This window comes from Nannobrachium achirus (genome assembly GCF_963921795.1).
Source record: "Nannobrachium achirus genome assembly, chromosome: 22".
Classification (NCBI taxonomy): domain Eukaryota; kingdom Metazoa; phylum Chordata; class Actinopteri; order Myctophiformes; family Myctophidae; genus Nannobrachium; species Nannobrachium achirus.
The window spans coordinates 24,193,262-24,213,908 of record NC_137829.1 but is presented as its reverse complement, the minus strand read 5'-3'; the positions used below and the strand labels follow the sequence as shown (position 1 = coordinate 24,213,908).

The window sequence follows — 20,647 nt, the reverse complement described above, 5'->3', positions numbered from 1 at the left end:
ACATAGGTAGACCACGCACCTAATCAGTAAAAAAAAACGTTTCTAAAAACCTAAAAACGCTATCTAGCTTCATGTCATTGAGGGAAGGGGAGTGTTACAGTAGTGCTATGGGTTTAGGTGGAGTCTGAAGAGGTGAGTCTTCAGTCCACGGATTGAGTCTTCAGTGCATGGATTGATAAGCTTGTGTGTCCATATACCAAGTCGTCTCTGCTTTTGTTTTCACTATTCAATGTGGTAAAAGGGGTTGGATTGTGCTTAAGCTGCTGATTGCTGCGGCTCGCTGTCATGGCCAGTCTCACATTGATTCACAATCAGAGAGGCCATCTAGAGTAAACAGAGTATTGAGCCTGTAGAGGGACATGCACTCTGACTCATTCCTTCTCTCTCTCTCTCTCTCCCGCTCTGTTTTCTCACTCTCTCTGTCTACACACACACACACACACACACACACACACACACACACACACACACACACACACACACACACACACACACACACACACACACACACACACACACACACACACACACACGCCTTTCTCAATGGCTCTGTTCCAGTGTTCGTATAGCCTGGTTTTCACTTCAGGGCCAAATGCGGCTAGCCAGGCCTTACTCAAACATTACAGATTTTGCCCCAAAGCAAAATGTCTGTCTGTCTGTTGTTGTTCTACATGGTGAACAAGGAAAGGATTTGACTGTCAAAAAAAAAAAAAAAAAAAAAAGCAATTGAAGTGGACTTCAGGAATTCTGATTATCCCCACATATTCCTTCTACGGGAATGTTACTATTGTTTTAGACAATTCAATGGGAAGGAAGGAGCACCTGTCGATGCCATTCGTCCAGGAGTCGCAGATAGGAAGGCAGTGCCGATATCCTGAGCTTTGCACTTAGAATGACTGGCTGGAGATGTATGCCTCGGAGGCGAATTCCTGTCGGAGAACCGAGAGATGACTGTAAGTTAATCGTTCTCGGTCTTTAAGGGAGTTGGGAGAGACCAGAGGGAGGGCGAGCGAGAGGGAAGGAGGTTTATGGAGGTCATAGACTAGGCACGCGTGTGAGTGTGGGCTTTTTTCCCTCTGGTCTTTTTGCGAGAGGCTTTCCTGTGATTGTGGAGAGGCCGACCTTCGAGGGATCCTGCTGCTGGTATAAACATGCTAGCCCACCGTGCTGGAGCTGTGGTTTGGGGCTACTAGGGCTGCAGCTCAGGATGAGTGGCTGTGTGGTGGTGAGTAGTACAGTAATATGCTCCCTTGCTCTCTCACAGTCTCCCACATTTTGGTACATTTTCTGCCCATCCATCTGCAAATTCCTCTCGTCTTCAGTTGTCTATCTGCCGACTGCCGGTATATTCTTTTTTCCCCAAACTTGTCTCTTCTTTTCAAATCTTTTTATTCAATTCTCAAATAAGCAAAGCCCAGAGGCGGGTATACAATCTCAAAAAGATGGATACATCACATGTAGAAAAACAGAGTACATTATTATGAGAGTGAATAAAACCCATCCCCTATCCCCCCTCCCCCCACCCTCAATCCCCAGGACGGTTGAACTTTCAATAAAACAAAGTAGATAAATCAAAACAATAAAGCCGAATAAATAATCAAAGCTTGCTGCGTATTGGGTTGGTCAAACAGGTAAGCGCCACACTACACCGTTTGAGTATTATGGTAGAACATCATAAAAGGGCTCCAGGTTTTATAAAATTTCTTTTCAGAGCCGGCAATTGAGAACCTCAACATTTCGAATTCCAGACAGGACATTATAGCGCGAAGCCACAGGTCGAGCACAGGCGGGGCAGCATCCTTCCATTTAAGCAGAATGGCGCGCCTAGCGATCAATAAAGCGAAGTCGACCATACGACTTCCAAACTTGTCTCTAACTGTATTTTTTACTGTTGCCGGTCAGGCTTTGCCCAGATGCCCCAATCAAGGACAGACTTGCGAGCAGCGCTGCTTTTGATTGCATTCTACCAGTGTGTTCATTTAGACCGAAGGCCCCCCCCATCCTCTCCCGCCTACTGACAGGACTCTGTGTTGTCTGCCGCTAATGTGAGAATTTGGCACTGTCACTCTGCAGTTCCTGGTTATTAAGTCTTGTCTTTGCGCCGCCGCTCTTTAGTGCATTGACCCACCATCTGTGTAACACATCCATAATGGCTTATTATACACCCAATTTCTGCATATTAATGGCAGTGCTTTTTCTCTCTGCACGTTCCTGCTCCTTTCGGGTTGCTGGACAACAGTTTTATGTTGGTTCAGAATCAACATTACACTCTCTCTGGTGTACATATTCACAATCTTCTAGTTACAAATTATTATAACTAGCGATTCCTGGATTATCTACTCTATTTTGTATTTTTTTAATCTGTTTCGTCAGAAGTAATTTGAGAAGTAGAAAGCTGCAGGAATGGTACTCTGCCAGTCGGGTGTGCCTGCAGTCCTATGGATTCAGCTTCATAAAGTGTGCAATGAATTACTATTACTTCGAAGTTGATCCTCAGAAAACATATTGAGCACTATTTCGCTAAAATGTGGACATGAGATAGGAGAGCCTTGGCATACAAACACAACTGTTTGTAAGGAAAATGTTAGTCTTTATCAGCCTATATTTGTTACATGAATATTACATTATTCATTCCTCCTCCTGAAAACACAGGGAATCTGATGGATAACAGTGCAAAGAGAAAGAAATCATGTTTTTTCCTTTCCTTAGACCTTGTTTTCCATCCCCTGCTCCTTCATCTGGAAAGTGGAGGAGGGGAGGCTGTGTCATTGAAGCAGAAACGTCAGGCGCTCTGTGAACCTCCACCGGGAAAATATCGAACACGGCTGAGAACGAGAATATGCTCCAGAATAAAGTAAAGCAGGAAGTGAAGAAGTATCTTGGTGTGGGTGTGTGTGTCTCTGTGAGAGACAGGGCATGTATCGCTCACACACTGTGTGAGCGATACATGCCCTGCCTTGGAGGGTTGGCCACTTATGGTTTTATGACTCTTGGCCGTGGCCTCGTCTGGCCTTGGCCTGGTTGACGAGGAACAGGGTGGATCCAATAGAGTCAACAGCAGCTGAGGAATTGTTCTAGCTGTGTATAACAACATAGTAGTTTTCTACTGGCGGGAGTGATTGTTTGGGTGTCCACTGTCCAGACTCTGGACAAACCAGACACTCATTGGGCCAGTCTCTAGAGGCTTCTGGAGTAAGTTCAGTCCAGACAGTTACTGGCCTACAAGGGAGATTTGATTGGCAGAAAGGTTTGATCCTATCTGGTAAATAACAACACATGATGGAGTACATAACAGTTCTAGGGCTGCATTTTATAGAAATTAACTGAAAATCTTGACTTGATGTTTTACAATTATTACATCATTCAAGAAACCTTAGCAAGCCGTTAAATTAGACACCTTTATTTGGCCAATTGTTGCACATGTCCTCGTCTCCATCATTAGACATTTAGACATTAATACCCAGAACATTGTATCTTTTCCTCCACCTGGCTCACAATAACGTTGCATTACAATACATAGCATTTGGCCAAATATATGGCACCTCTAAGCACCATGAGCAACAATTAAGTAATTAAGAAAATTATTTAAAAGAATCCTTTCCCACCTAAATGTATTATTGTAAATAATTGTGATAAATGATCATGATAACAATAATAAACAACATTATGAAGATGATAATTTTAGACATAATCAGCCACAATGAGTTAGTTTATACAATATCAAAGGAGTGTAGAGAAAAAGGAATGACGAGATTGCATGTTTATCAAACTGCGGTAGAAAAGGCCTGAAATGATTTTGTCGGAAGTGCATTAGCCCACGTTGACTCTCATGTTGATTTGTTTAGCCAGGGTCAGAGAGTTTTGTCGCTCAGTTGCATTGCGATTTGTAGCTTCTCCAGACTGTATGTCTGCTTGGTTACATCATCATAATAACGTAGTATTTAAGCGTCGCCAGGCAGATTTAATTCAGTGCTGTTGTATTATTCCAGACAGGGAGCCTGAGAAGCTGACTGAGCAAGCATCAATGAATATGAGGTCAGGTCTTCTATAAAGTGTCCCATTGATCAGCCTGCTCTCCTGTTGGCTTCCTACCTCTAATCCCAGAAGAAGAAGGGCTTGTGACGCCTCTCGTCTCATTCCATCTTCCCTGAGCACTGCCTAAAGCAGTGGTCCTCAACCTTTTCAGGCTGTGACCCCCAAAATAATCATATTTTAACTGGGGACCCCCCACCCTGACGAGCACTAAGAGTTGAGGCATTACATTTCGTATATCACATCTATTGTGAAAATAGCAGATCTACATGCTAAACGCGAGGCGTTGTGAGCATGTAGATCGGCTATTTTCACAATTTATGCCTCTAATATTTGACCTTTTGGCCAATGTTTAATTTGTAATTTTAGAGGTATTAAAAAGTCCCTAAATTGTCAATTGTCAAAATGTGTGTACGCTTAAACTTTATGTTGGTTTGTTTACTTTTCGAGAGAGAAAACAATGTTGTACATTAGGTTAATCATCTGGGGACCCCCCAAAATAATTTGGGGACCCCCCTGGGGGTCCCGACCCACAGGTTGAGAACCACTGGCCTAAAGTATAGACACATCTTCAGTGTTCCCTCTGCATGGCTATTTTTAGTTGTGTTTATAGAACTTCATCAGTGGTTCTAGGAGGATCCCAGAGCAAACTGTACTGTATTATTATGGCCTCCCCAGGGCCCTCCAGGAAAACTAACCTTCGGTCGATATTCGCATGGAGGCCATTTTGCTCTTATGTCATACCTGGAGGAGGTGCAACCCTTGGGATGTATGGATTTGTGAATATTATCTTAGAAAGAAATGTGCAATTTAGGTGCAAAGTTTGACATTTTAAGCTCATCATGAAGTGCCGAAATATGGAGTATACAATTATACCAAAATTGAGGCTCTACTGTTTTCGAAGGGGTGGAGGGTAAACTGTCACCTCAGAAATATACTCTTAGATGTTGCTGTACTGTGTGCTCACTTTCAGTTTCACCTTACATAGCTTTAAAAATTCTCCAGTGCACCTTTTCCTTTGTTCATTATTTAAACATTCCTCACATTTGTTCAAGCAGTTCTGTTAATAACGGACCTTTCAGAGGCACACAGGCGTTTATCTCTACAATCTAGCCAACCGCTCCTACATCTGGCTTTGTCCGCTTATCCAGAGAAAAGGGACGCCCAGGGTCACATTGGCCAAGCTTTGCCCGGACGCTTAATTAAATTAACTCATAAAAAAGGCACTGCTCACTTCACACTGGGTCTGATATTTTTGCCAGACCCATGAAATGGGTAGGCCTACATAAGCAAATGTCGGTCTGTCTGTCTGTCCGGGTTTTCTATATAAAGGGTATATATGATGATGACATGATGATGACATGCCTACAAAAGGCATGATGTCATAAATGATGATGACAGACAGGGGGTCTGGCACAACCAGGTTGACCTGGTCTAGTTTTTTATTCTAACACCAACTAATAGATATTATGTAACGGTGCAGGAGGATCGATCATGTGTGTCATAGTAGGCGGGGTCCCTAAGGTCAGTGAGTGTGTAAACTACTAACCCAACCCCTGTTCAGCCTATTTGGAACTGGACTATGCTAGGTTTGCTATTAAGGAATGCAGGCAAGACCCCCCTCAGTCCAGGTTCAGTAGCATTGTTCTCCAGGGACACTGGATGTGTTCATAGCGGTTGAAGTGTTTATTCTCCCTTCAAATTGTGTGGTTCACTTCTTCCCTGTGATAGAAAAGTCCTGAGCAGATCATTTCTTGAAGTCCCGCAGCCACTTCACGTGAGTGTGTTCTCAGACCGTGAAAATGGTGCTGCTGTGGCCGGGGCTGTTTTTGTGTGTTCTCTCAACTCTCCTTAGTCCTTAGTCATGAGGCTTTGCCCCCTTAGAGAATAGTGCTGTAATTAACTGTGCCTGGGCATGCCTATCTACACCACAGAGTATGGCAAAAAGGGCCTCTCAGGCATGCCACACCAATGCGGTTTCAAAAGTCATCAACTCCTAGAAAACACTACAGTGGAAACTTTTTGGGAGTCCCATTACACAAGTAGAACCCCTGTGCCTCTTGCACAGGACACACGCACACACACATACACACACACACACACACACACACACACACACACACACACACAAACCCATTTTAAGGTTCTGTTACAAGCTCATGGGTCGACCTTGCTTTGAGTACTACAACTTCAGCACCCTCTTCAAGCACTGATGAGCTTGCTGACATATTACCCACTCCAGACTCTGCCGTGCGGCCCTTTCCCATGTCTGCTTTTTAATGAGGCCAAACAACATGTTTTTTTTGAGCGGTGGTCACAACGCTCCTATACGTGGCCGTGTGTGTGGGTCTGTCTGTCTGTCTGTCTGTCTCCGTGTCTGTCTGTCTGTCTGTAGCCTGCCTGCAGTAACCTTTTCTGACCACACATGTTAAGGGAGGGGCGCTGTTGCACACACACACACACACACACACACACACACACACACACACACACACACACACACACACACACACACACACACACACACACACACACACACACACACACCACCGCTCAGTTCACACGAGTGTGATTTTTTTGTATAAGTGACCCAGCTCAAGGTGATGATGATAGCGGCAGACACGGTTACGTTTTTAGACGGGTGTCTGTGGTAGTTTAGCTGTGCTGCATTTGTTGTGTTTTTCTCACGCTGTAAATGCAGGAGAAAGGTTGAGATTTGCGTATTAGTAGTGTATTGTCTCTCTCCATAGGCAAAATAAGGCCTCTAATTACAATCGACTGGTGGATTTGTCAACTCCTCAGGGTCTTTATCTTCTCTCCTCTACCCCACCTGCCAGGGCTGTGACACAGACAAGGAGAAATCTGGAGGAGGATAAGCATTGTGGCCTCGATTATAGTAATAAAAATGAAATTCTGGCTCTGAGCAGTTACCCTATGGGGGAGGGGGATATGGAAGGATGAGAGCGATACAGGTGAAGGAGGGATGGAGCTGCACAGGAAAGAGAGAGAGAGAGAGAGAGATATGCGGGGAGGGATGAAAGGACAAAATTGAAAGATTGATGGAATGAGAGGCAGGGCCTGAGATGCTGTCAACTGTGAGATTTCTGACGTTCTGTATCACTGTGGCAGAGGCAAACATTTTTGTATGGGTGTGTGTGTGGGGGGGGGGGGGGGATAATCTGCTCCCAAAGAGATGTGATGTCAAAGGACCGGTGCATTGGAGCCCAGGCGCAGGGCTGTCTGTCTGAACCTAGCCCTGGGATGCCTCGCTCCACCTGTCCTGTTAATCCTCATCACCATCAATGTCATTATCATCGTCATCAGTGTGGTTGTCATCGGGCCACACAGCAGCCTCACTCATCAAGGGAGTTGCATGCCCAGGACGGGGGAGGCATGGTGAGACGCTTTTGGGACGTCCTTGGAACGGCACATCCAAGGAGGAAGTTGGGGGTTAGTGCACTCGGGTTGCCTGGAGGGTTTGAAAATTAGGTTTTGAGACTCTTTAGGAATGCCTCCCCCTTCCCTCTCCCTTTTCTCTCTCTCAGATCAAGGGCACTGGCTCTCCATGGGGGCCAGGCCTTAGGTATCCTTTCCAGCATCATTGCCCGTATGCTATTATATTATCCATAGGAGATGCCTTGTAAAGGAGCGCTTGTTTTCGGTGGAGACGACGTGAGGCGAGCCGTTTCAAGCGGACTTGAGCCACACCTGAACCCCCCCCCCCCCCCCCCCCCCCCCCCACACACACACTTTCGGCACCTCCGCGCGTTCCAAGTGAACCCAGTGGGGTGCTCCCTACCTCCGGTTCAGCCAATCACAAGCCGCAGCCAACAAGCCATCTCCTACGGACACCATAATCTAATCAGTGCCTGCCTGTACATCGTTGTTCACTACAATAACTCCCAGATTGACAGTCGCTAGATTGCTGCTTCTCGTCTGTCTTTGAGGCCCTAGAGTGGATTTCCTTTTTGTGTTGACGCAAAGCTATTAGTCCCTTCTATCTTATATATACATTCCTCCTATTGCCGCATCCCACTTCCAAGCCCATTAACGCCCCCTTTACATCGACTTCAACTCATAGGTAGTCGTTGTCTAGGACGTAAGGAATACAGCCCTTAACCCTATGCTGTCCGCTCATTCGCTAAGCACGAGAGAGAGGAGGCAACAGGGGAGGGGGGGCGGTCAAGCGAGAGAGAGAGAGAGAGTGAAATTTGACACCACTGTGTTTGCATGTGCAGCTGCTGCTGCTGCCTCCACAAGTGAGTGCAGAGCACGGCAGCAGAGTCCCCGCTACAAGACAAGCATCAATGATCAAATATAGAGCAGTCCTGCCTGAGCGCCCGGAGGGCGCGAAGTCCTAGGAATGGAGCCGCCGCGAATTTCTAGTAGCTATGAATTGTACTGGGTGTGTGATTGCACCAATGCGGCTCTTTTGCTTTTTTTTTTGTTCCAATCCAGGAGACATTGATTGCCTTTGTGTTTCTTTCATTGACTAGTAATAAGCCAGGCAAAACAGAAGCACTACTTTGAGATTCAAGTAGATCAAGATACCTAGTGTTCAAAACGTCTTGATTTGTCCGCTCTGTGATAAAAGGTCAAGCGATAAGATCCTGCTGTGTGACTAGAGCTATGGTAGACTGGGATCAAGTTGCTTTGCAGGTTGCTGATCCGGTCTAGGTTTAGAGCAGATCCAGAAATGGTACATGCATATGTGTGTGTGAAAATTACCGGATACAGTAGGCAGGCTCCAGACCGGATCAGAACACTAGCAGTAAAATAGAAACCAAGTATGGCAGAAAGCCTGGTGACATTAGGTTAGAGCCATGGTCCTGAGAGAGACTCTCTCAAACTCTTCTCAATGACACACAAGCATGCATTTAAAGCCACGTTGAACTTAACGGTCTTATATTTCTCTGCAAAGCCATTTAATTCTACATGTTTACACAGTTGTCACAGTCGGCTGTTTGCAGTTGTAAAACCATAAATCATGTAGGCAAATTCAGTGTAGAAACTGATGCTAAATTGTGTCAGGGTAGCTAGCATAATGTAAACAAACACTGTTACAGCATTAACATGGACAACTGGGTCAACCCAGTTCTGTTGCTCTCCCAAAACAATTGTCTCATTGTCTTGGGCAATATGTTGTCTGTCTTTGATCAGAATACACGGTTCCTGTTGTTCCAGTCCCCCATATGCTGTCCCCTGCGCCTCCACACGCTGATCCTCCTCCTACATGTGTTGTTTACATTCTTGTAGAGGGACTCGTGTTGGTTAGTCAGAGCAGAGGCATCAGCTAAAATGAGAATCCGGGGAACTCTGGAGTGACCTCTGATTTCTACATAGCTGTGGTTTTTCATATATGTACACATGGCACATGCCAACAGGCTCAAGTCACACATAACAGAAGGGAAAATCATCCCTGAAGAATGTTTCAAGAAAACGCGTCTTGTCGAAAATGGGAATCATTTGGCTGAAATCTCTCGGGGCCTTTTGACAGAATTATATCGCCCCCTCTGCACTCCATTCTATACAGTGTTTCCCTTCTTGTTGCCTACATTTTTGTGATCAATCTGTGGCTGCCATAGCCCTAACACAGTTCACAGCTCCTTTAATTACATTTTATTGATGGGTGGCGGATAGGGGTGGCAAAGGCTCATGGGGTTCATATGTGCCAAAGGCATGTTTATCTGTAACGTAGCACTAGTCTAGCATCTCAGATTTTTCAGACCGCATGAGACTATCCTACAAAAAAAAGAACATTTAAACTATTGTAAACGCAAATCTATATTCAATATCTTATACTACAATTAGTAAAGGGTGGTTTTTGTGTTTTTGTCTGTGCCACTTCTCTGACCACACCTCAGCGATGCCTTCCCGAGCGTTTCTAAGTATCTAGCAGGTTTGATATTTGGCTCTGTCGCAGACTGGACATCATACAGTATGAAAGAGGTTGCGAGCCCCCCTAGAAGATCTGTGTTAGCCAATGAGAGAACAGGACAGCTGTGCTCACAGAGAGAAAGTCTGTATTAGATAAATTATTAAAGTTAAGTATGGATCTATAAATCCATAATTAAAATAAAACACAGAGACCAAAGGACTATATCTTTTAGATTGCTGTATTTAGAGAGGGTCAGACAAGGAAGACAGACAGTGAGCATACCATAGCGGTAGCGTTCTAAATCTCTCTCTCTTCCAAAATGGAAGTTAACATGTATATAAAGAGTACAGATTATGACAGTATAAGATCGTGGGACTCATGGATTGGTTCCCAGATCATAACAAGGAAGTCAGTGACATTATAACAGTAGAAGTCGTGGGACTCATTCATTTGTTCCCAGATCATAACAAGGAAGTAACAGGAAGAAAGGGACACGTATGTTGGTAATTTTCCACAGACATACAGTATATCATGATTTCGTAGCCAGGGCAACCAAAGTTACTATGACCTGTAATCAGTTTAGCCTGAACCTACAGTATCCGACCAAAATGTGGTCTCTATACTGTAAGTTCAGTTCATATTATATATATTATATGGTCATATGAGCCTCATACACAAACCATAGAATTATGTATCATAATTCTTATCTTATCAATCTACCCTTTTAATTTTTGTATGAGGTTCATATGACCTCCACATTAAACATTTTATCAGGGTAATAATAATAATAATAATATGAAGACTTTAATAATATTTAGAAATTCTAATTTTCAAAAAGGACTGTAATATTTTTTTTTAAAAGGGAACTGTAATAAATCCTTAAAGTTAAAGAAATGTGACACAATATTTCATCGTTTTTTACAGATGAATGAAGACAGAATTAAAATGTAATAAACAAATAAAGAATAAAGAATGAAAAATGAAAACCTGTAATAAAAGATGAATTAAAAAAAAGTCCATAAGTCCAGTGATCGGATGACGATGGTGATGATGACGGTGGGGACGATGATGACGGTGGGGCATGGAGAGACGGCGGTGAGGACATGCAGATGCTGTGGGTTCTTCTGGGTCTCTTCTTCAGGTGATTAATTCCTACGGGGCAGAGAACTTTTGGCCAGTTTATTTGTTCAAGACAACTTAATTCTTCAGGTAGCGTTTGTACTACATGGCATAACAACAGTGCAACAGAAACTCACCAACCCGGCACGATTTCTCGTGCCGCTGCGGTGGGATTGGCATGCACTGTCCTGGCCTGTCCAGGTGGTGGTTCGTCTGCACCCCGCCTCAGTCGTGGTTGATTTCCGGTGACCCGATTCCTTCCTTCCACACTCTGCATTCCTCTCTCCATCTCTCCGTCCAGCCCATGAAACAGAAATATTTCCAATTAAGTTTCAAATAAATCTTAAATCAATGAAAAACCAAATTAAATTAATTAAAAACAAATCAAAATTAAATCAAAATTAATCCTTAAACACTCCCCCGTTTTGGCACATCAATATAGATGTGACATAGAAGTTAAATAAAATAATTTAAATTATTTAAATCAATGAAAAGGGCACTATACAGTCCCAGTCGGGAATGGGGAGAGTTGCTAGACACTGTGTCTAGTACCAGTAATACGCCTTAGGGGCGAGAAGCGACCTTGTCCTTCTCAACAATGGGTCTAAAGGTTGTTATGGTAACCAGGGAACAGGAAGTTTTAAAACAAGAGATTTATGGGTAATGAAGTTTTTCTAAAATGTATTCATAACAAGACAGGATAGAACATCAACAAAATACCTTAGACAGAAAACAATTAAAATGTTTATGAAAATGAGAGAAAGGAGGTCAAAACAGAGACACTTGTTCCCAAAACATTAGATATCTCAAAAAAACAGTGCGGCCTTGGCTGGCAGGTGGTTACACACAGTCATACAAGAGCAGACGCACACACTCAGCAGGCATGAATCAGTCACATGGATGCTCACGCACACACTCACACAAGAGTGGGGGAGGAATGAAAAGAGATAAGGGCTTAAAGCGCATTCACGCACACACAGGCGCATGCCCGCACTCACACATACAGTACAGTAAACTCATTCTCACAGAATCTATTCATCAGAAAAATAACTGAGAATTACAGTATAATACACACCCATAGTCCTATGGGAGGTTCTAAAATCTTAACGTTACAACATATAATATTAATTTAGACATCATAATTTAGTTAGTTATTCTTAATCTTAATTCTTAACTTTAATTTCTCAGAGACATTTTAAAACATCTTAAAAGTACTTAATATTACAGAAAACAGAACTGGTCCATAAAAACGGTCTTAAAGATAAACATATTGCTTCTGACTCCCCCACTCTGCTTCGCGAGGGCAAGCGAGGGAGTGAGAGGCGTAGAGTAAACACAGTATTATCGGTACAGTGAACATAACAGTAATAAACTGACAAATACTGACCATTCATAGGGTCCAGACATAACAGTACAAATACAAGCTATAACCACAACTGACTAGAAGTACACGTTAATTCAGACTGACTAGAAGTACAAACAAGCTATAACCACAACTGACTAGAAGTACATGTTAAATTCAGGCCGACTAGAAGTACTCGCCCTAGGTTATAAGCCTCGCCCTAGGCTAAAGCAAACAAATAATGACCATTCATCCAGACAAAACAAATAATGACAAAACTTGTGGAAGACGACGACTGTACCGAAAAAGTTAAAGTATGAAAATATTTGTCTCTACTTCCTCATGGACAATGAGAGGGAGAGAAACCAAACAGATAAATAGATAAAAATAGAATAGGGAGTTTGTACACACACCCTGAAACTAAGATGAAACAAAGAGTTTTACGAGCATTCTATATCTAGAAGATAAGGGTTTAATTTACGACGCGTGTCAAACCAAAACATTCCTCCGACGGAGGGAGAACATATTTCACAAATCATATCAATTATCATTACATTAACATCGTTAATTCAAAATTCAAAGACACGACACGTTACGGGGACTAAGTAAATATGTACTTATCTTAATCATCTTAGGAATTTGCCAGGCGTGGAGATCCCAAAGCACCGCACACGGAGAACATCGGTGGAGATATCCAACCCTTCGTCACACGGTCCGGTGCTGATGGATGTCCACGCGGGTCCACATTAATCCAAAACTCAGATAACACTGTTGTCCAAATAAAAACCTTTGTCTGAAAATACAGCAATGTAGAGATTCCAGCTTTGGCTGGTTCTTTTAAAGCGTGTCGGAGCGTTTTGGCCAGCCCTGGTGAGAGAAGGACCGTACCGGTCCTCAAGTCCCCCCCTGGCTGGTCAAACGCACCGCAGCTTTTCCAGTCGAGAAGGACCATTATTATTAAATTAATTAATTAAAGTTAAATATGGATCTATAAATCCATAGTTAAAATAAAACACAGAGACCAAAGGACTATATCTTTTAGATTGCTGTATTTTGAGAGGAGTCAGACAAGGAAGACAAACAGTGAGCTGCCATAGCGGTAGCGTTCTAAATCTCTCTCTCTTCCAAAATGGAAGTTAACATGTATATAAAGAGTACAGATTATGACAGTATAAGATCGTGGGACTCATGGATTGGTTCCCAGATCATAACAAGGAAGTCAGTGACATTATAACAGTAGAAGTCGTGGGACTCATTCATTTGTTCCCAGATCATAACAAGGAAGTAACAGGAAGAAAGGGACACGTATGTTGGTAATTTTCCACAGACATACAGTATATCATGATTTCGTAGCCAGGGCAACCAAAGTTACTATGACCTGTAATCAGTTTAGCCTGAACCTACAGTATCCGACCAAAATGTGGTCTCTATACTGTAAGTTCAGTTCATATTATATATATTATATGGTCATATGAGCCTCATACACAAACCATAGAATTATGTATCATAATTCTTATCTTATCAGTCTGTCTGTCTGTATCGATAGATATATCATGAATATATATATATATATATATATATATATATATATATATATATATATATATATATATATATATATATACTGTATTTAGACCTTTATTGTCTCCACCAGCCGAAGGCATGGGGGAGAGTATGTTTTCCTCTCCGTCCGTCCGTCCGTCCGTCCGTCCGTCCGTGCGTCCTCGCAGTTTGTGAGCGCCAAATCTCAGTTGCCGTTGGCCCGGTCGCTGCCAAAGTGAGCACACACATTCCCTGGATGCCAATCTAGTTTAGAGGTAAATTCAATAGTCTATAAAACCCACACATCTCACTTCAATATGTTGATAAAAACCACGCAGCAGCGATGCTGGTGTTATTTTGAAAACACTGTGTGCGCTCTCTCTCTCTGTGTGTGTGTGTGTGTGTGCGTGCATGCGTGCGTGCGTGCGTGCGTGAGGGGGGAGAGAATGAAAATCGTTAGCGTCCTACCTCGCACATATCACGGGAGCATTTCACGTTTCTATCTCAATGGCCCTGAAATTGTATAAATGGCTGCTGATTATTTTCACCAATATCTGATTTCACATAATGTTCTCGACTCAGACAGTGAACAAAGTGTATGCTATTTGTCTCCATTAATTAATTGGCATCAGTTTTTCGTAGCCTAATTGACTAATAATGACAAGAAATCACACTTCGGTCTCTCTGTATTAGAGATGCAACGTTCGCGAACGAATCGAATCTTTTGAACGGCTCTTTGAAGTGAACGATGGGATCCGGTTCGCGGAGTAGGGAGCCGTTCATTTGGCTGAATTGGCTCGCGACGTGGTGCGGCGCCGCCGGCGCCGCGATGCGCGGTGCGGCGCGGCAATGTGCAGCTATCTAGGAAGCAAATTAAGACACTACAGTTTGATTTGATCATAGCGTAGACAATTATTAAGCGATTTCTATAATTAAAACGTCTCCATATTGCTTGGGAAGTCCACTTCCATGACAAATGACTGTATTATGTCCCTGTAAATAATTAAATGTTTGCTATTTTAAAATAGCCGATGTACAAGCTCACATTGTGCCAGGCCTAGACAGTTGGTAAATAATAATAATAATAATAATAATAGGGTTAGGGTTAGGGTTAGGGCTAGGGAGGAGCGAGTTCATTGTTGCCTGCTTGGTTTTTTTATGGTGTTGCATGAATAACATTAGTCAGGGTAGCTTAATTTACACACACATGTTTTATAAAAGGGTAAATACAAAATTGTGATCTAAACTGTCAGCAGAGGAATGTGGTGCCAGACCGTGCCACCTTGTGGATTCATGTTTCAACGAAAATATTTTAAATATGCAATGGGCAAAAAGAGCCAAATGAGCCAGTCTTTTGAACGGCTCTTTTAAGTGAGCCAGAGCCATGGCTCTGGCTCACTTCAAAGAGCCATAAATTGCATCTCTACTCTGTATAATGCATTCAAATGGACCACCAGTATCTTAGGCTGTAACTAGGTAACTGCACTACAGTGCTGCAGCACCATTAAGGTAAAAACATTTTTTTTATACATTTTGTATTTATGTACGGTAGCCATTTTTATTTGATAGACTAAACACAACGTAACATGAGACTGTTTATAGAACATTGGCCTCCCTGTAAAGAAAATGGTTGGACATTTAGTTGCCATACATCACAGATTTTTCTAAACAGCCAATGCAATATTTTAGGCTCCCTATCTCTCCTAAAGGATTACCTGGCTTTGACCTTCTTTTCCATTTGTGTCTTAGACTACAGTATGTCACTTTACCTTATAATCCTTTTTTTCCTGACTGAAGGGAGGAATTCAGAAGTCATTTTCATAAGTCTGTAAGCTTCCTCCTGTAAATGCTTGTAAATCCACGTTAGGAATCTGCAGAAGCCCAGGCAGAAATGATGCTGCATTGTAAACTTGCTATTCCATTATCTGTGTGTGAATGATTTTTCATATTTCTGTTTATGGCTGGTTGTCACTTATCAGCTTGAATAAAGCTGTATTGCAGCTCTGGGTGCCGAAGCAATTCTTTTCTTTCCCATTCTCTAATAGCCCTGACTGCTGCAGAATGTGCTCTATCACTTTATTTCGCCCCACAATTTGAAACGGCCTTCTCTCCATCATCTTTATTAGCATTATGTTGCACTGGCATGACGTTGCAGTCCAGTTCCCTAAAACCTGGGCATTTTAGAAAGGCGACATTGTTGCTGTTCCAGTGAGTAATTACGCAGTGTGGTTCCTCCAGGTCTGGTCACGCAGCTCGTCCAAGAGGCCACCGTCTCTCAGCCTATGTCCCAGCATGCAGTTTGCTGCTCGGACCCTGTTCCTCCTCTTCCCCGGGCCCTGCTGCTGTAGTCACTCACCTCCTCTTAACCTTTGCTGTCACACTCCCACAGTGTGCCAGGGCTCAAACTGCTCACCAGAATACGTCTGCCACACACTGCAGCAAGAGTGCAGAACGGTCAAGCATCATTGCCACTTAATGAACAAACATATTTCCAGTAGACTTTTGTCCTCGGTAAAGGGGAAAATCCATCTGCCCCAGTTACACAAAATGTTCCTGACCATCGCTAATGAACATTGCAGCACTTTGCTTCCAAGCCAGGAGCCCAAGCAGACTGCTACAAAAAAGGGCTTCTTGCACTGTGCACTTTACAGACTCACATGGGCAGAACTGGAGTCCGGAGGTAATGAGAAATGATGTAATGCCAGATAAGATCTGTAGCCTTAATTAATGTTGGGATTTGAACATGGACTGGCCAGGATGAGCCAGAGATTACGGTGATCTATACCTCTGTTACTGTCTGCTCATGTGGAAGTGGAGAGGTGCTGAGTCGACAAGAGAAGTTTGAGGATTGCAGTGTCCACCAGCACTAGCCTGGAACCAGACCAATCCGCCAGGGCAAAAAGAAAATTGCCCGTGGCGAATATGGTTCTGGCCCTGCTCAATTGTGAATCCATTTACTCTTCCCCAAAATTTTGGGGAACCAATCAGGGCCCAGCATTGGTCTGGTCTAACAAATCGTGTCTAGAGCCATTTTTTAACCCACCCCTTGGAAATGAAAATTCTGCCCGCGAGTCCAGACTAATATCCGATACGCAGTGAGGAATTAGTATGAGCAACGCCAGGCTACACCAGCACTACATCATGCCTACATCAAGCCATTGTATTGGCTGATGCTGTACTGTTCATGTTCAAGTTCCATGTTGTTTCAGTCCTCCTTAAGTTAGGTAGAAAGTGTAAATATTAGGTGAAAAATACAATATTTTTAGCAGTGAAAACGGCAATAGGTACATTTTCTTATTGATTTCCTAGTTTTGTAAATTTAATAATTTGAGTAATTATTGTCTCCACCAGCCGAAGGCTGAGGGAGAGTATGTTTTCCCCTCCGTCCGTCCGTCCGTCCGTGCGTGCGTGCGTGCGTGCGTCCGTGCGTCCTCGCAGTTTGTGAGCAGCTAATCTCAGTCACCGTTGGCCCGATCGCTGCCAAACTGAGCACACACACTCCCTGGATGCCAATCTAGAACCTCTGCCCCACATTTTTCAAATCAGCCTCATGGTGGCGCTATAACAGGCCGATTTGTGTGGCCTGGTTGTTACCAGCTAATCTCCGGCGCCGTTGGCCCGATCGCTGCCAAACTGAGCACACACACTCCCTGGATGCTAATTCAGAACCTCTGCCCCACATTTTTTAAATCAGCCTCATGGTGGCGCTATAACAGGCCGATTTGTGTGGCCTGGTGGAGACCTGTGCTCGGAAGAGCACTGCTTCTAGTTAAATTTGTTTTTTTCAACCTAATGTTATGCACAGCATAAGATTATCTTGTTTCATTTGAGCTACAGCATATCAATTATGTGATGGAGTCCAATTCAATGTCATTTTATTATGGTGTGCAGTTACATAAATGCTTCCAGACCCATATTATCGCTACAGTATTTCCCCATTAGATAGCATTAGCCATTATAGCATCAATCACTGCGTTGGTGTCAGATTGACTAGGTTATGGGGTTGGCATTACATGATACCTTTACAGGATTGGATTGAGGAATAAGTCTATCCTGTTGACAGTTTTATGTTTTGTGTTGGCTACAAACACCCCTTTTTTAATTTCATTAGAAAGTAAAGGGCTCTGTGCTGTGGCAGATAGTTTTAGTTTACTGCTGCCAACAGGATGATGAATGCACATGGCTGTTTGCTTAACCATCTGTTTGTCTGCATCTCCCAAACCGCTCTTCCATGAAGATAACGAGCCAAATTACATGGTTTAACGTCGTAGGTTTTTGTTTACCGTCATCTTCTTAATTGTGCAGTAGCGCTACATCTTGAATTGGACAGGAAAGAGTACATTCACAATCACAAGATTCCCATTTTGCCGAAAGAGTGGCAGGGAGGGATAGACTTTTTCCTTTCTCTGTCTTCACTATCATACAGCCAAACTGGACTCACAAAGCATTATTTGGGATGGAGTAATGTTTTTAAGTGCCTTCCTAAAATTAGAGGGGACACATGCCAGGCCAAGGTGCCGAGACGTGGCATCACTACCTCTGCTTGTCTGTGAAGGGTGTGTCATGGCTTTGTCTATTTATATCCTTTCAAACCCTGAGTCATGATTCTCATGAAGAGCGAAATGAAAGTCTCAGTCACTTTCATTTTGAAGGTTTTCTGTCTTTGATCCTACTTATTTTGTCTAACATTACTTTTATTTTATTATGGAACAAAGAATGTGAAATTTGATTCCAGCATGTGTCGGTTTCTTGTAGCTCTTTGCCCTCTTTTGGTTTTTGTTGGCAACAGTGTTTATTTCATGTGGTCATGGAGCCCCTGGCTCAGGTGTGTCGTTTGACCAATTATTTTTGAAGGAGAGGCCTGTGTGTCATGTACCACATGCAGGGTTTTCTTCACATACAGTAAACAGTCCAAAGATACGCTTTGTTTGATGGATGCCTGATGCCTTTTGAAGAGCCAGCCTCCTCTCATATGGCAGATGATATCTATATGAAGAATTAGTTCCTGCTCTTACAAAAGGGACTGAGAGCAGAAAATGAACTTAAAGTTCTTTCCTTTAAAATAAAGGGTGATTCGTAATTACATTTCCTGGTTAATGGATCCTGTTTTTACTGATAATGAATGATGGACTGCAGACAATTGTTCTCTAAATTGAATATATGACATTCTGGAAATAAATGTAATATTTGTAACACCTCTTGTCTAGGTGTGCTCAAAGAAGCACACTTTTCCAGTTTAATGTGTCACTTGCTTACAAATGATCTTGCAGCCTTTACTCAATAGTCCCTGTGGATAACTGTAGTACCACTGGGTCAGCAAACAGATCTCAACTGGAAACGCATGCGATGGCCTCATGTGTTTCCGGGTCAAACCTGATGCAGAGCCAATCAAACGAAGAACAGGAACAGGAAGGGTATGCCTATTGCCTATGCCACCTTCCGGAAACCTGGAAACCATGTCTATTGTGATCTCTGGTCCCAGTGGCAGCTAGTTTGTCGTTTCTTAATCCCGGTAGTACACACTACACAGTAGGGTCCAGCTGAGTGGATGTGATGAATGGCTGGTACAGCGTACGTACCAAGGAAAACTGCTTAGCAGGCATACAGTATTATTGATGTACACTGTACACTACCCCAGGGAAAGCCCTGCCCGCACTTGAGTCACTGAAATAATGTAACGGGCTGTTAAATGGCTTGTTGTAGTATTAAACTATAATTTAATCACAGCATTTTTTACCTAAGTTGGGTTTGAAATTGGTTGTGTATTATTCATGCTTTGGGTCATAGGGGTTATGATATTACTGTGTCAATGCAATATGTAAAATACAAGCTTGTTATCTTTTTCCTCCGGGTCTCATTTCTTTACCTGGTAGAGTGGACATGGTTGAGCAACACAGGTATCTGTTGTCTGAGCATTGTAACTTTGAACCCTGACCCGATTACTTTGAATCCTCATGATTTATAGTTTGTTGTGTGCCGGTGTCACGCACTGAAAATATCAGATCTACAAGCTCAAAATGTGGTGTGCGGTGCGAATGCGATGTGTTTTGAGTACCGATTGATCGGTGAGTGATCGCGATCAGCCGATAATGCCTCTATTGGCTTTGATCGGTATCGGCTTTGCCGATCTTCAAGCTAGATCAGCTATTTTCACAATATTTATCTGTGGGACTGAATGTAACCTCAGCTTCAACTCCTACAAGTTGAATTGGATACTAAAGGACCTCAGCCTGCAATCTCCTAATGTTTATACAATGTCAAGATTTTTTAAATTAAATATATAAATGCTGCTACAGTAACACAATAAATAGAAGCATTTATGGATTTGACGCTGTGATCGGGATTCCAGTTGATCGGTGATCGGTATCAGCCCCAAAAATCGCAATCGGAGCATCTCTAGTTTTGAGCTTGTAGAATCAGTGTGATACTTAAAATGTATGTGTCTCAGATGAACTCCCATGCCTGGTCTGTTTGAGCCCGCATGATGAAGAGCAGGTTCAGGACACTTTGGTCCATGCTGCTGAGGCGGCACAGCAAGCGACAGCGAGGCCAAGGGGCCTTTCAGGCGAGTCTTGTATTGTCAGCATCCATTAGGATGACACAGGGCTAGGGGTGGGGTGTGGGTTTTCAGTGCCGCGTGTCATCTGTTTGTTCTGGACCCGGTCAGGGAAGCGAGGCGACAGGATGTTATTCAGCCCTGCAACTCTGGGCTTGTTGGTTCTGACAGGCGCACA

General features: G+C 43.2%; 1 protein-coding gene across 5 annotated transcripts in view; it reads left to right on the top strand.

Moving 5' to 3' along the window:
* Positions 1-20,647, top strand: part of LOC308307341 (plakophilin-4-like) — a 122,835-nt gene that overhangs the window by 35,612 nt on the left and 66,576 nt on the right. The window contains exon 1 of one of the 5 annotated variants that reach the window (XM_080752551.1): positions 1,118-1,225. The exons of the other annotated variants lie outside the window; for them this stretch is intronic. Coding sequence (XP_080608677.1) covers positions 1,208-1,225 — 18 coding nt within the window. The 5' untranslated portion in view covers positions 1,118-1,207. Of the gene's footprint in view, positions 1-1,117; positions 1,226-20,647 lie in introns of those variants that run through there. 5 annotated transcript variants of the gene reach the window in all.